This window comes from Adelges cooleyi, unplaced genomic scaffold (assembly GCF_023614345.1).
Source record: "Adelges cooleyi isolate 19-005CV unplaced genomic scaffold, UGA_ACOO_1.1 ACOO_flye_CR_arks_rails_tigmint_CR_PRNA_30, whole genome shotgun sequence".
NCBI classification, from domain to species: domain Eukaryota; kingdom Metazoa; phylum Arthropoda; class Insecta; order Hemiptera; family Adelgidae; genus Adelges; species Adelges cooleyi.
In genome coordinates this window covers 4,549,810-4,567,214 of record NW_026095971.1, presented here as the reverse complement: position 1 = coordinate 4,567,214, position 17,405 = coordinate 4,549,810, and the positions used below count along the sequence as shown (strand labels likewise).

At 30.7% G+C, this 17,405-nt stretch overlaps 1 protein-coding gene across 3 annotated transcripts; it reads left to right on the top strand.

The window, feature by feature from the left end:
- The first annotated feature begins 986 nt into the window (after window positions 1-986).
- LOC126839152 (glycoprotein 3-alpha-L-fucosyltransferase A-like) lies at window positions 987-16,983 on the top strand. 3 transcript variants are annotated; one of them, XM_050574237.1, is made up of 6 exons: window positions 987-1,250; window positions 10,071-10,297; window positions 12,438-12,525; window positions 12,884-13,224; window positions 13,373-13,797; window positions 14,990-16,983. In XM_050574237.1, exons 2-6 carry the CDS (start codon window positions 10,124-10,126, stop codon window positions 15,333-15,335), a joined length of 1,374 nt encoding a protein of 457 aa, XP_050430194.1. In that variant the 5' UTR covers window positions 987-1,250; window positions 10,071-10,123; the 3' UTR covers window positions 15,336-16,983. The 3 variants fall into 3 exon arrangements, with proteins under 3 accessions (XP_050430194.1, XP_050430195.1, XP_050430196.1); XM_050574238.1 differs by lacking the exon at window positions 987-1,250 and adding an exon at window positions 3,004-3,232; XM_050574239.1 differs by lacking the exon at window positions 987-1,250 and adding an exon at window positions 9,955-10,013.
- The last annotated feature ends 422 nt before the right edge of the window (window positions 16,984-17,405 follow it).

The window sequence follows — 17,405 nt, the reverse complement described above, 5'->3', positions numbered from 1 at the left end:
ATGTCAATTGCTTCTTGCCGTGTAAGGAACCAATTTTTCATCTCGTGATCACACTTATAGTTGAATTTTAGGGGAACTTAATATTACATTAGTATTTTCAAATTTTTATATTTTCAAATCTTATTTTCAGAAGTGCATCAAATTATCAAGCCGATTAAAAATAAATAATACTGAATATGCTGAAAAGACCACAGTTTTTCGATATAATGAAAATAAAACTATTTATGAATACAAAAAGATTACATTAGTAGTTTCGAGGGTAAGGATTTCAAGTTCCGTGACTAAGTAAATGTCTATCAAAACTGTATCAGGATATCTTATCTTATCTTATCGCATTAGGAATGGGCTAGATGATCTTTAAAACTTTTTAATTCATAAATATTATTTTAAATATTGTTTTCTTGTAAAATACAATAAATTGATGCAAAATATAGCTTGATAATAATCTAAATGTTTGTATACTATTAAAACGATATAGTTGTTTTACAAATCGCAACAAAAATATTTGCACACTTAAATCAATGAGAAGATCAAATATAAAACAGTTAAACCGCGTTTACCCATTTTTCTGGGCAAAATTAACAACATTTCTTTACGATAACACATACTATTTACTTTATTTTATTGATTTGTTTAAGGTTTTTTTTTTAATCGACCATTTAATATGAACAATATCCACTTGTCAATAAGTGCTTTTCTGTATTTTATAACTACTGTTATAATTAGCCGTCCACAATTACTTAACATATAAGGATGTGCGGCAATGAAAACGGGGCAGGGTCACGAGCCGGGCGGAATCGCGAGTTTTGCCGCAAAACACGATGAAAATAATAGTACAATAAAAACGTTGCGCCGGCAATGCGCATGGGCCGCCGCCGCCACTGCCGCCGCTGCGACCGCCGACGCCGCTACCGGCGCTTGCTGGAATGGCACCGGGGTGTGGAGCAGAATGAATGAAGGGACCCCTTATAGATTTTGGCCTGGACGAGTACGTGCGTGTGTTGCCTTCGTCGTCGTCGCCGCCGCCGCCGCCGCCGTCGTCCCTGTGTAAGCGAAAGTTTCTCTCTGTAGTCCAAAGCGCGACAACACAAGGGTCTGGCGGTCGCAGGGACAGTACTCGAACAGCAACAGCAACAACAACAACAACAACAACAACCGTAACCGCAACATGGTCGAAGACCAGGCAAAGCGGCAAAAGAGGAGACCAATAATATGGATTCGTTTTGGGCGGACATGGTTCCGAGGCGAGGGTAAGTCCACCAAAGCAATATTAAAGAAGCATAACATACATCCTAATATCAGATGCAAATGCAACAAGACAGGAATCGCCCAGAGAGTCCTGTGATAATCATTGTTATTAGAATTGTGTTTTATGCTACTGTATAACTCCCTATAATTGATGATAGTCGACTAGTAACACTCGATACTTGTTTTTTATTTATATTAACTGAAACGTAAATGTAAATATTTACCTATTGTCCGGATTAAGAGAAGTAAAATATAAAAAAAAACACTTTACCGTCATATCAATCATTGTGAACATGAACACAACCGTGACATTGTTACTTAACATTAACTGAAATATTAGAATACGTATGATTTGTATAAAAACAGGAGTTAGCAAAATATAACTTTTTTTTTTTTTGCCAAAATTTAAATATATATTATTTTGGTTAATGTATTATACATAACAAGCTTTCATAAAAATATAATAAGTGAAACTTACAAATGACATAATAAATGTATAGTTACAACTTACAAAATATAGTCTTAAGTCTAAAGGATAAATAAAATGCGCATTCAGTATGAAAATAATATTTTGTTTATACGATTTTTTTTTGCAATTTATTCTATTTTTTGTTGGTTGGTTTTGGTAAGTTAGTTTTGTGTATGTATCAAACACGTGATGTGGGGACATGACATTGGCCTACGCTGAAAATCCCAGGCGGTCACCCATCCGTGATCGAGCAGTAATAGACACTACTTAACTTCAGGGTGCCGAGTGACAAGTGGGATAACCACTGCGCCACACCATGCCCCTCATATAATTTTGATTGAACCGTTAAATTAATAAATATTCATTATTACGCCTAGCCTAAAAGGTTCTTATTTAATTTTCTAACTATAGAATTTTTTTTCTGAACGCTGTTTCTTAAACGAGGATTTTAACAAAATAAATTGAAAGTATATTAATATTTTTATCCAACTATATATCTGCTATAAGATGAATGCAATAATGATTTAAAAGGTGGTTAAATAATATAGTATTTAATTTTTATAAATTTGTTATACCCAAATCTAGAAATAGCCCAAACAAAAAACTTGTTGGATCGGTATTGTGTTATTGTGTACCTATGTATTTAAAACGTTTAGACAAATGTTTAAACCCTTTTTGCAAAGGTTTTTTGAGCTAATATTGTGTTTTTAGGACGTTTCATTTATTATTATTTTATTACTGTTTTTCGTTTAATTATATATTACACTCTATTGATGTAACAAACAATAGACACTATTAGTTAAATTTAATTATTATTGGATTAATCGTCTAGAAAAGTTGGAAAAATTATTATCATTATTTTTTATTTTGTTTTGTTATGCATGAGTAAAAAACCAGAATATGTTCTTAACCTTACATATCTATTGAGTGTCTCTATTCTCTATACATGCAAATGGTGTTAAATTTAAGTAATGGTAACATTAAATACAATTAATTTTCTTTTACAATTCAGAGCATTTTTTTTGTTTATATTTGATGCGATAACCTGCAAAGGTTTTAGTTTTTTCAATTCTAATGGTTATTATTGTTTTTTAATTTCGAATTCAATAATCCGCATGATATTTACTAAACTGAAACATGTCAAGATTCGGTACAACTGAAATAACAAATGTGAGCGTAAAATAATACTACCTCATCATTTGTAAACATAATAAAAAACAGTTATGTAGTAATATTACATATCTGTTTTTTTAGTAGTTTACAGTACTCTAATAGTTCATATACTACACTACTTTCATAACGCAATTTGCTTAGGTAGGTACAAAATTGTAATGCGAGTGCGAAACAGTGAAGATAAACGATATCGTGTCAAATAGTACTTATGTATTTCACCGTTATTTGAGTAAATTAAATTACCTGGTCATTTTTTATAAGGTAACTTTTATTATTACAAAGATTACAGTAAAATGCAACCATAGTTAAACGCGTTTCGTTGACTAAGTTCTATTAAACTAAGTAAGTATAACATTTAATAACTAGTAACACATATAATAATAATAATATATGCACATTTAATAATATATGCTAAAAAAAAACACAATCACAAACGTTATTTTATTATTGCTATACAGACCGAGAAATAAAATATGGTAAAAATTATATTTATTATTATAATATGTTGTAGTTATCACCAAATTTTTATTAGATTCAACGATACGACACTATGGTCAATGGTAATAATTATTTGCTTTCCTGCAATTGAATTAAAACTAATAGTGTTTTTTACAAGTATCGGCGAGCATGTAACAATTTCTGTTTTATGCATTCAATGTGTATACAGAAAATCTAAATCTCGCAAATATTGCAGTCAAGCATAGTGTTTCCGAAATACGCTTCAAATTAATTAAAAAATACTAAAATAACGTTAACGTAAAATAATTGAAATTTAACCACTTTAGAAATGTAACACTAATACGTAATAATAGTAATAATAATAATATAAAAGTTTTTGGTTTTGTTTAAAAATTACTATTTACACGAAATAACTGTTTGGCATCTGGCATTGATACTTAACGTTAACGCCGAGTGTAGCAGTTGTAAAAACAATACTCACTTATCCTAAAAAGAATGTGTATTAGTCATAGTAATATACACACTCTTAGTTTATCCTGATTTCTATATCTAAACAAACGCCATAAACTCACTCATCAGCTGCGAAAAGCTGTACGATATGGCCTAAACATTTAACTATTGCACCACAATAACAATGAAAAACGAAACACGAATGTATATTATCTGAACAGGCAAATAATACATATTTTTTTATTGTACACAAAATATGGTCCTATTGACTACAGTTCTTTAGCGTTAATAATTTACAGTAGGTATACAGTTTAGTGTTTACAACAGACTTTAAACTTTTTAGAATGAACCGTGCTCGTGTAAAAATTAAGTTGATTTGTTTATTCTACACTTTTATCTACACTTATTGAGCACCTCTGAAATCATACCGCTAAAATTAACATTTTTGAACTTGTTTAAAATGAAATTTGGATCACATTAGTTATATTTCATAAACGATAATTTCAAAAAAAAAAACAAATAACTGTTAAGTAAAATATTAGTAATGAGAAAGTAATTTCGCACACATTTTTGTCTCCGTTAATAGATACTCGACAGTGTACAACCAAATGTATTCTTCAACAGAGTTTTAGAGTCAAATAGTTATCAGGTATACAATTAATAATATATACGTATTATTGTAGCTACTAGCTTTAATTTATATATTTACAATATATACATAGTTATATATAACACCAAGTACTTTTTCTCAATGTGTACATTTAATCATTTTGTATTTGGTCGTATTTCTTTTTTTTATTCTAATATTAAATTAGTAGTTAACATTTATTTTTTTTTATTTAAAATTGTTTACGCCCACAGGGGCAAGAGTACAGGAATAATAACTAAAAACTAATACAAAAAATAAATAAATAGCACAAATATAACAAAAATAATAATTACAATTAATCACAGCACATATCCGCAACAAATTAATATTATCAGAAAAAAAAATCAAAATTATATAGATCATTGCATATGCTATAAAAATATTATATATTTTTTAATTTCAGATAAAAATTATAAATTATTTAATTATATATTTATGGTCTTAATATGAAATAATTATGACATAAAATCCTTTTCCTTAGAGTTGCACTCAGCTTTTATTGGAAGTAAGGAAAATGACAGTTATTAAGGCAGAATGTAATGCTAATGGTTTAAATTTTCTGTTTTTAATTTCTATACGGTTTATATTTGGATCTACAATTTTATAAATAAAAATCGTAATTCTATATAAAACTAAAATTAATTTTACGCATATATTTTTTTAACAACTTCTACGCGGCTGCTGTTTTATTCAGCCTTTACACGAGTTTCGATTTAGCTGGCAACCTGCCGTCATTTTAAATTAACAATGACATAATTTATATTTTTCTACTTCGATGCTTCCATAAACCGTATGCTCATCCGCTTTATATTTTAGGAGTTCTATACTCCCCAAGGTTTTATATTTCTGATTAAATAAGTATTTATATATATATATATATATATATATATATATAAATAAATATACAAATACATTTTAGAATGTTAAGTATAATGTTATGATTCTCGAATGAAAAGTAAAAAATAAATGAACAACAGTTATGTTCAATCTTCGCTAATAATGTTGTAGTTATTTGCTAGTTTCTTGTCATTCGAAAAGTTTGCCATTAACTCATGTTGTTTTTATGAAAGAATATTTTAAAAATACTTAAAAAAATAAATAAAAACACGTACAGATAAATATGTATATTTGTTTATTGTTTAGCTTTTTTGTTATAAGTTTTCAAATTTATTTTTAAAAAAAGGGACTTTTTTAACTACGTCGGAGCTAGCTCGATTTGACATGATAAATTACAATATACTCAATACACCTCTGTACTGTATACTACACTTGTAGTACTTACTTACTACTCGCTGTACGTACTTAAGAAAACTAAAACCCATTTTCATTATTTATGAACATTTGGAAACGTTTACAATTGTATTAATATAACTAAGTAATAAACAAAATTATATTAAAATACCTGTATTGTCAAAAGACAAATACAGGCCACACGAGTTTGAGGTGAATGTTTCAAAAATCCGTTAATTTGGTCGATTATTTTCACAATTTTGTGATTAGCTATTATTATAATGTTTTATTATTAATATTTGTTTATTCAAAAAGATAATGCTCATTGCCTCTGAACTTGTCGGTGTGGCATTGGTGGAGGTCAGGGGGTTTGGGATTCTAAAAACCTAAAAAAAAACTTTATAACTCAAAATGATTGGTACATTTATTTTTAATTCAACAAATTTCTTACTAAAAAATAAATGTAGGTATTTTAAAAATCACTAATTATAGCTTGAAGGTTTTTAGTATCCCAAGCCCCCCCCCTGATCTCTGTCAATGTGGTGTAGCCTGTGGGGGGTCGTAATAGAGGTAAAAATGACAATTAATGGATTAAACACATATTTACAAATCACAATATTATAATACAAATAAGGTTCAAATTTGTATAGAATTTTCTGTAGGTAAAGTACTGTCGATAAACGTTGACAAACCAAAAATTACAATTAACCCCTTCCTTAAAAACTTTTTCCTGGAAGTAATCGAAACTTTTTATGTACTCTTTAATAAGTATTACTGATTTTCTATTTATTAAATTGCTAATATACCCAACCTAACTTTATGACGTCACATAGCTGTTAAAATTGTACTCAACCCGTGTTTTAACTATTGGAAAATGCAATTGAATAAGATTGGATAAAAGTGATCATTTCATATGAGTGACAACATTAAGCAGAGCGGATATTGTTAACTGCTGGTAAGGGTCTAGGGGACGTTAACCCATTGAGAACTAAGTGAAAGCGCGTTAATATCAATAGATGCATCAATTATATTATGTGTTAAATGTGCTATTTAGACAGTTGTCTGATAATCATTGGAGTAAAGTTAAGATATACGCTGCTCTTTATAAAATTATAAAATATATATTATTCATACTAAATAATTAATTCATAATACTGAATTCGTAATTAATTAATACGTCTAGAAAAAACTTAAGCAACACTTATGGTTATAAGTTATAATATTAACTACTTCATCATATGTATGCATTATAAATGACTAACTAAAAATCAATTAAATCAAATTAATAAAAGAAAATCGTTATAAGAAATTATCCTCTATGTATATCCTCCGCTTAAGAAATCGTTATTTTTATTTATAAACACCTTAAAATGCAATATGTTTAACAATGGAACGGTAACAGATTTATTTACGTACATATAGTTAATTAATATGGTCTAAAACAAAGATCACACACACAAACTAATAAATTTACTGTACATTATACAATAGTCTCAGACTCTCCAATATACATTTTAGAGATTTTTGATGCAATGTAACTCCGACAATCAATACAATAAGTATTGAGTAATTAGTAGTAAGTTACCTATTTGAATACAAATACGTTTCAATATTATGCACAAATTGTCTTCTATTATAAACAGTCCGTGTGTGAAAATCTTATTACCAATCCCATTTCATCTTGTAATAGTACGTGTGTATAATGTTTAAAATTTGGTTAACAAAACTGTACATAAGAGCAGGGAATAGCGCGGTGGCTTAAATATTTCTTTAATCGTATACTAGTCACCACGGACTTAGTTATAATAGAAAATATGTTTTTGTTTATTTTTCATTTGTTGTCACGTTTGAAAGTTGGTAGTAAAATGTACTCTTTCTTTAGCCACAATTGTTAGTATTTTACTTTAAAATTATAGGCAAGCGTTTATTTTAACTTCGTTAAGGAGCTGAGAGGTATTGTTTTTTACAATGAATTGTTTATTCTTACCCTTGGATATCAACTTCTGATGGATATCAATTTTGGATACCACTAAACCGATTTCTTCATGTAACAGGTCTATTAATCCGAAATCATACCTAAAAGGTACTTTAAAGGACCAAAAATTAAAAAAGTTCACCCCTTCCCCTTCAAAATCTAAAAAAAAAACACCCAACACATTAACATCATTTTTAACATAATATTACGACAAAAAAAAAGGAAAATTACATTTTGACTAACTCTAATCGTATCCACTCTAATACTAAAATTGCATGCAATGCTTTTATCGACAATTGTATTTCTACCATCTAATTGAATCAAATTGTTTATTTAAAAGTAATCTTATTAAAACATTTCACACCTACCTTTTAAATCGAGAAAAACTAAAAATATTCAAATGTTTCATCTTAAAATTACGGTGCGCTATAACTGTTCTAAAAAATTGTTTAATTACATCCAAACTTGAGTGAACATACAGTGAAAACCCAAGAAAATTTTATTAACACTCTCTAGAAGAGGTAGGAACTTTTTATTTCGCTAATTTAGGTTTAGTTTTATGACTCGGGGGGGGGGGAAGTAATGCCCCACCAGGCTAGTTCCCACCCGAGGCTCTATGGATACACGTAAAAAAAATGTGGTTAGTTATATGACTTAAGATCTGAAAATTAAATTGAAGGTAATTCTATAGTGAGGCTAAACACATAAAACTTTCAAAAAAATATGAATTAATTTTTTTTTTTTATAAGAAAAAATCCAAAAAAAAAACACCGTATTAAATTTTTAGGATGCTACGTGTGAGTAAATCAACACGTATTTGATGATATGTTTTTCATTATTGATTATGGTGATATATGTATATGGATAACAATAGCAACAAAGTTGTATAAAAAAAATACATCGCCGTAGTTCTATAAAAGAGTGTTATTTTGTAACATAGGAAGAAAAAGTAAACAATGTTTGGATAAATAAGTTTATAAAAAATGTACTTCGGCAAAAATCAAACTTATCGTGAAAATAAGAAGAAAATAATTAAAATAGCGCGACAAAAAAAGTGCTTAAATCAAACAAAACTGATGATAGACAAAGTTGTAAATTTAAAATGTACGAAAAAAACTCTGTGGTCAAGGAAGACAATAAAAAACCGTGCGCTAAGGTATGACAAGAAGTTTACAAGATAAAAAATCTCATTTATTTATATTTTAAATTTATACAGTTTCGCATCAACGTGTTTATTTGTAACTAGATAAATTAATTTGTTATGTTAGTAAACGGTAAGCTAATCACTTACAGTTATAATTATTATTGAAGACCTGTTCAACCTGTTCCCCAATATGCACGTTCCCAAAGTGCTAGCTTTTTTAATGGAAGTGATTCTATCGGATACTTATATCAGTATGCAAACTTTTAGCATAATTCTGGCAACTACCATGTAATTTTTATAGTCACAAATCATGACAATTAAAATGTCCGTTTTGACTTAAATTTTTAGTAAGAACGATGATAAGTTTAAATGATTAGCTCGAGTAAAGACAAATTTAGAATAACAAAATCGTTGTTCGTCACGTATACATAAGCGTGTGAATTGTATTGTTATTATTATTATTATTATTATTATTATTCCAAACACTCGACGAAAGCTGATCTGGCATGGCGCCATAATATATTTCAAACAAATCAACAATAAGTCTAGTGCGGACCGTTGTTCAAATGCATAAAGCGAGCGCCGCTTTAGCTATGAATGTTATTATTAAAAAAAAATTAACTATTTAAAAAAATACACTAATAAAAGCACAATTTTGTTATATTTTCATTATTTACATAATCATAATATATATTAAATATAGTTTATTATACAAAATTACTATTACATGATATGATACGATTAGTAGTGCTTCAAATGGTTATTTATTTACCTATGTCAAATCAATCGTGAAAGCGTTAAGTGGAGCAGACGGAACACTTGTTGGGGATTTAAGGAGGCCCTAAAATCGACTAGGTCACTACATCGTTTGTCGCCGTTATGTAAAAAATTGAATATAAATCGTCATAAGTAATTAAAACTACTGGTATTTTTAACACGTTTTGTCAATGTCACCGATGTAAATCTCGTCGAATCGGTTTTACGTTCTCGAAAACGCCAAAAGTCTCGGGAGAAGCGCCTGTTGGAATTACAATTATGTAACGAATGTGCGATGCTAATGCATTCCAATGGTTTTGTGAAACTGAATCATTCTAAAAATAAATCCAAACTTCGAGTTTTGTATTCTGAGCCTGCCTCTTAATGTTTGGTGTAAACATAGAAACGCTACAACGGCCGCGGCGCGATGGACGCGTATCATTCATCCGTTGAAGTTTTTGTGCGTGTATAGATTGATGTCTTCGAAATGATAAGCCAACATTTTACCGTGTTTCAGGAAATTGATGCTGAGTCCAACGGCGGCAGTGGGGACTTGGTAAGAGATCAATTATGACCGGCCGCCAGTTCCGTCGGGTACTGTACGGGTTGCTGTGCGTGGCGTTATTCGCAATCGTGCTCCACAGCGGTCGCACGGCTTACTTGCTGGCCACGGACGGGCACTACGGCTCCAGAGTTAGCCTAAGACAATGGAAAGCTGGACTCCAAGTCGACTACAGCGACCCGGTAATGTGTTTAAACAATTAAAAAAACTATAGTAACCACCAGTAACGTGAGTCTCGTAAACGGAAAGATTTCTAAAACAAAATCGTACTCAAAATGTGTACATGATTATTTGTTATTTAAACAAAGTAATATTGAATACATTTCGTCTTCTTGTCTCCTACGAAGCTTCGGCACTGGAGCTTCGAAGGCATATGAAGCTTCGATACTTACCTTTAATGTTAGCTCTGTAAAAGAAGAACAGTTGATTATGGACGCGATCGTTTTGTAAAAAACCTCCTGTATGGTTTATAAGCCACTAGTATTTCGCACATAGTGAACTCAGTGGTGTGTGCAGGATTTTGTAAGCTAAACGGTTACTAAATAATTGTTAGCTTCGATGCAAAGTGGAGGAGGAATTGCGATTTTATAGACGCCCGTTACCAAAAGTAATTAGTTTCATTTGTATAGTACGTTGGCCTAAGTCACGTCGAAAACTGGCGTGTTTCGCATACCGCCACAAAAAGTAGTATAATATCTGCGTTTATCACGTAGAAAACTAGCGTGTTTTGCTTACCACCACGTAATCTAATACCATTAAGTATAAATTGTAAAATCTATACTGAATGCTAATAAGTTTCAGAATTTCGCTTCGATAAGTGTTTCGCTTATCAAAACTCCTATTAAACCGATCATACTACTTTTCTTCAGGAAGAATGTAACGTATGAGATACTTTATCTAGGACAGATATAAATATACTAGTTTATTATACATAGTTTTTATTTACACAAGTTTTCGAGTGGGATAAAACGTGGGATAATACACCTTTTTTTTTCGTTTGTCACAATATGAAACATTTTAGTACACTTTTTCGTAACGGGCGTCATTATAATGATATGTTTATTTTTTTATGGTTTTCAATAATTATAACTATAGATTAAATACATGTATTTAATCTATATTAAACATGTTTATGTTATAACATAACAGAAGCCAGTATGGCCGTTGAAGTAACCATAACAGTTATGGACTATGGTCATTCGTTACTACTTAAATTATAGTTATGCGTATTAAAAAATAGTTATTTTGGCATTTACTTGAATTCTGTTGTCTTGCAAAAATACAGATCGTTAACTATAATTTTGATAATGATTCATAGAAATATTTTGTAAAATTATCAAAACGATATGGGACACAAAACTCATGTGAAAAAATTAATTCGCTGTAAGCAATGAAAGCATTTAATAAAAAATAAAAATAACACGTAGGCAAGTATTTTCATATAGTCGAAACAGTGCTCAGTCCGATTACAATCATGATTATTTTTTAAATATTTCCATATCAATTTCATTATAAATAGTGCTATAAAAATATAGACAATTTTCCCACGAAAAGAAAGACGACAGTGGTTTTTATTTTGGAAAAATAAAATAAATTATAATATTTTATTTTATAATTGTATCTAAAGAGTTGTATTAGGTAAAATACAAATTGATAAACAAAGTTATAACATTATGATAAGACGTATGTATGGTCTAAAATAAATAAATAAAATACAATTCATATTTTAGCTTCGATGGATAGCTGAGGGTTTTTTACAATGATGCGTTTTTTTTTGTGTGTGCCATCTGGACCCATAACATTTTTTAAACTACTGAACCGATTTCCCCTTCAAAATCAAAAAAACACCCAAACAATTTACATATTTTTCAACTAAAACTTACGCCACCCTATAACTTTTTCAAAGTTAGTCCAATTAGTTCCAAATTTATATGGAATATTTTTGTCATGTTTTAATTGATATTTGTAAGTCTACCATTACAGATTCGCATCGAAGTGTTTATTTTAAAGTGATTTTTATCACTTTCAGTTGTAATAATTCATAAAGACCTGTGACCTCCCCACCCCAATATTCTCTGCTCCCACAATGTCCCGACCCCACTGTATTGGGTTTTTGTCATTTAATATATATTTCTTTTATGAAATTGTTTTACGGTGTCTCATGAATTCTATTAACTATTTGTACTTAGGTTTTTTTTTTAAATTTGTTTTTATAAAATATACTTGTTTATAACTTACATTGAGATTAAATACTTTTTTAACATGAAATTAATATTTTTAATTCAACTTAAGTTAATATCTGGTTTATTATTTATATTACAGCAATATTTAGATTCATCACACATAGACCCTATAGCTTCGATGGAACTGAACGAGGACATTAAAAAAGAATTACCATGGTATTTTAAAGGTACGTAAAACTTAATTCTCATCTTTGTTTACAGCAATCTTTCGTATTTATCTTCTTTACCCAAAACTCATTTTTATCGGCATAACAGTATTTTTAAACTTTTCACCACGTCACCTGTCCACAATTAGGCTACCATTCTCCTCCATGACACGGCAAAACACTTAATGATGCCCCCTCCAAAAAAAAGAAAACTGCCAAATCTGCGAAAGCCACAAGAGAAAAAACACGTCACTCCTAACTTTCTTTCAGTTTACCCTTTGAGTTATATTCTTAGTAGTTTCACAGTCATTACGATAGCCTCATTTACAGCAAAGCACTGATTATTTGTTTTAATGTAATGTGTATTTTTACATTTTAGATGGTTCCTTAAAACCCCAAAGATCTCGGATAAGTCCCAGAACTGGCCACAGGACTTCTCACATATGGCCCAAAGAACAGAAAAACGGCGATCGCGTGGAAGAGCAGCTTATGTTTGTCCCTCCGTATTACCAGTACGACGACGAGCCGATGAAAAAAATCTTACTGTTTAACGGTCTCAGCAACTGGATGGTAAATGAGGGCCAAGGTGTATTTCTAGCAAAAAACTGTCCCGTCAATAGATGTGTAATCACAACCAAGAAGTCCGAAGCGCCCTACGCGGATGCTATTTTGTTCAGAGACCATTTTTCACATCCTGGCCACAGGAAATCCGGTAATCAAGTAAGCGCGTACCATGCTATAACACCGTACCGTTGAATATTATTTCCTCCGTGCCTTTGTGCACGAACGATCCAAATTGTATTCGTTATAGACGTTAACAGTATCAAATTAGTGGCCAAATAAACTTTGATTAACTGTTTTTTTCCAGGTGTGGATCTTGTACTTGCTCGAGTCGCCATATCATACGGAGCTCATAACGTACAACGATGTGTTCAATTGGACAGCCACCTACCGACACGAAAGCGATATTGTAACGCCATACGAAAGATGGGCTTATTACGATCCATCGGTAACCCAGGTAGATCAGATGGACCGAAACTACGCGTTCAATAAGACCAAGCACGTGGCGTGGTTCGTGTCCAACTGTGGTGCCAAAAACGGTAGACTGCAATACGCCAGAGAATTGGCAAAATACATACCGGTAGACGTGTACGGCGTATGCGGAAAATTCAAGTGTCCCCGATCGGACAAATGCTTCAAGTTACTAGACGATCACTACAAGTTCTATTTGGCGTTTGAGAACTCCAATTGTGCCGATTACGTTACCGAAAAGTTTTTCGTCAATGGACTACAGTAAGTACGACAGCTACTAAATTGGTGATAGGTACAGCCAAGGGTGCCCGCAGGTGAAAATTCCTAGGCGGCAGGGACCGCCTATGATTTAGTGATAGATTAAACAAACTTGGGATTTTTAATATAAATTGTTTCGACTCGCAGAGAAGCTAGGGAGGAGTTACCCCCTCCTGCCCCTCGCAGTGGGGCCAACTTGTTTGGTAGCGTTAGGTCGCCAGCCAGCTATAAGCCCAAAAATGACAAATATAAACCGTCTAAGCCCTGATTGGTAAGAATAACGGACGTCAAAACGTATGAGATAGTGAATTTCCTAATGTAACAACGTACATCCCTATAGAATTAAAATGAAAGAAAAATAAATGTTATGATTGGATTAGAATTCAACTAAGAATGAGTTAAGACTATAGTAGGTATAACCTATAATTTATTTTAACAATAGGTTTAAATGTTTTTATATTTTAAGAAATTTGATAGCTTTACAATTAGGAACAACATCGAGCTGGTTAACAAATTAATTAATTACATAAACTGAATTCTGAATGACAGGCTGATTCCTTAAGCCTGGTAGCTTTCCAAGTATTTCCATAGATATAATAATAGGTTTCATAATTGGCGAAATAATTAAAATTAAAAAAAGATAAAATTAATGAATTAGAAAATTTAACAATATATTTTAGTAAAGTCAAAATATTTTTCAGTTTCAGAATAGGGATTTTGTACTAACTAAAGGCAAGCAATGATTAATTCTTTATCACCCTACTTGGCGGAAGTTTTGATGAGGAGATTTAAAATTATACTAAAATTGTAACAATAATTTTCTAAAAATTTGGTTTAGGTATAAATACTTGATGAATAAAGACTTGATTTTGATGTTTTCTTCAAGATATAAGTTATCATTACCCTTCTATGTATGTCCATTACGAAATTTTTTTTACCAAAATTTCTAAATTTGGAATGACGACGAGTCATTATTTCCGGTAGATAAGTGCTGCTATATATGTAGATATAGTGGACGAGATTGTTAGTCCATAATCGGTCACAGCCCAAGTGTATAATTTTTTATTGTTATGAAGGGTATTTTTGATTATTTTATTACTTAACTGAACATAACCATAATAATTAGTGGTAGGTCAGGGTTTTTTCTAGGACGTGTTGTAATCATTATTTTTAATTATTGTACCGGAATTTTCAGACATAACGTGTTGCCCATCGTGATGGGCGCTAAGCGTGAGGACTACGATCGGATAGCACCTAAGCACTCTTACATCCACGTCGACGATTACGAGTCACCCAAAGCTTTGGCGGAATACTTGCATCAGCTCGATGGCGACGACCAACTTTACAACGAGTACTTCCGTTGGAAGGGCACCGGCGAATTCATCGACACCAAGTTCTTTTGTCGGCTCTGTGCTGTACTGCACGACAACTACCCGTCCAAACACTACCGGAACATCAATGAGTGGTGGCGAGGGCATGGTGTGTGCAATAATGCCATGCCGTGGCGTCGTTTTCTGGAGACGTTTGAGTTATTGGATTAGCATCCGGCTGGCGGCGGTGACCAAGGCGGCGCCCATCCTATAGCGTCGGGCCATTCCGACCGCCGCCGACCCGGCATGCAGCTACAAAAGGCTACCGTCGCCAAAATGAAACGACGTCGTCAAAACTGGTACGATGATTATTCCATCAACATGAGTAACAACAAGGGCGGCAGGGTAAGAAGAAAAAGAAGACGGGGTCCCGGTAATCATTAGACGGTTCCATTATCTACAAAACCGATATGTACGTTCATCGGCACAAGCCATTAGCATTTTGCTGATGGGATAAAATCCTAGTAATCTTATAGACACTTATTGTATAATATGTAAATTAATTTGTGGTTAAAGATTCTTCTTTTTCTTAGCTTTATTAAGTCTAAAAATGTACAGAAGTCGGTACCGTTGTTTATAGATAACAATATCTATTACATTTATTATAAAATATGTATATAAATCGTCAGTCTAGTTAGCAAAGGGCGTAACTCCAAAAAAACTCATTTTTTTAGTATATTATTACACTTTTTAAAAGAAAAAACAAATAGTGCGACGGCTAATCATAATATTTCAGTGTTTTGTTCCATGAAACGCGTGATAAACAGTTAGCAATTGTTCATTGAAATAAATTTAATATATTACAAGTTTTTTCCTTCTAGTGTAAAATTTGATATTTTGGAGTTACGTCCTTTAATAACTAAGCTGACGATAAGTTATATATACGGTGTACACAAAGTCTTATACGTTAGTTTTAGTTATTTCTACCTAAAGTGTACCTATACGTAATAATATAACACATTAGCTTATTATAGTCAAATTTAACTAATGTAGATGTAGTCTTGAAAGTGTTATGGGTCCAAATCCTTGTTTTTAGTTATATTAGATGCAATAATGATAAATATTATTATTAACTTTTTTCAATGCTAAAATTGGTTTTATAGAATTATTGGCGATATTTTAGATAACATAGTTGTGATGGCTCGAAAAAATCTAGTATGAATCTAGTAGAACCCAATTCTAAAAATAAACAATTGGCGTAATGATTATAAATTACCTAAAAACAGCTCTTTATAGTACGTATGTACAGTTAAAAATTGTTATTTAATTTGAAACAAACTGATCTTAATATCTAATACATGTTTAGAGCAAAAACGTTTTTTTCTGAATACAAATTACAATTTGTAACAACCGACTGATATTTTTAACTTTATCCGCTCTAATTCAACAGCATATAAATTATCATAATAGATCGGTGTCAATTTTTATGTGTTACATTATCCTATACCGCCATTACGGTATTGATAGCTTCATAAATAATATGTGTAATAAAAAGCATATAGTATAGTAATATAGTCACGAAGTAATATATTATATACATAAAACTAATAATTATTGTACTGACTTATAACATGGGGTCACTAAAAGAATGAAAGACTCTGGTTTAAAGCTAATTACAAGAAAATGCATGTTATAAGTATTATTTTATTTAAATTGTTTTTCCAACGAATTGTTTTTATTTTTTAATGTCATGATAATTTGTATTATTTGTGTTGCATTTATAAAAAATAGAAATTAATTTACAATGACCAAAACTGCCATTTGAAAAATTTAGTATATTTGAAAATAGTTACAATTAAAAAATAATTTAAAACTTTAATTCTATAATAAAATGGTGTCATATTTTTTAATAATAAAAAAATTCATATGAGGAAAATTCAACAAAATTCCCTGTTTTTTTGTCTTCCATTAATATTTTGTTTTACTATATTAATTTAATTTTCGATTAGTATAACTGAAAAATATTGTTAATCCGTAAAGATTATTTACAATTTATGACTGAAGGTAATATTAAACTAAAAAATAAAATTAAGTAGTAACAATATCTAGCGATACTATTAAAAAATGTTCCCATCATTCACTGATAAATGATTATTGTTTAGATTTATTTTGTTTTGTTTCTTTAGAATATTTAAATTTTATAATTAATTATAATTTGTGTTATTTTTTAATGTGCTTTTGAAAATTAATATTGTAATATTCGATTAAGTTAATATTTTATGCACAATTTATTGTTTAATA

Coding starts and splice junctions, on each gene's coding strand:
- LOC126839152 (XM_050574237.1), top strand. CDS start 10,124: ATGACCGGCCGCCAGTTCCGTCGGGTACTGTACGGGTTGCTGTGCGTG. Junction 12,526..12,883: donor ATTACCATGGTATTTTAAAG/GTACGTAAAACT, acceptor TTTACATTTTAG/ATGGTTCCTTAAAACCCCAA. Junction 13,225..13,372: donor ACAGGAAATCCGGTAATCAA/GTAAGCGCGTAC, acceptor GTTTTTTTCCAG/GTGTGGATCTTGTACTTGCT.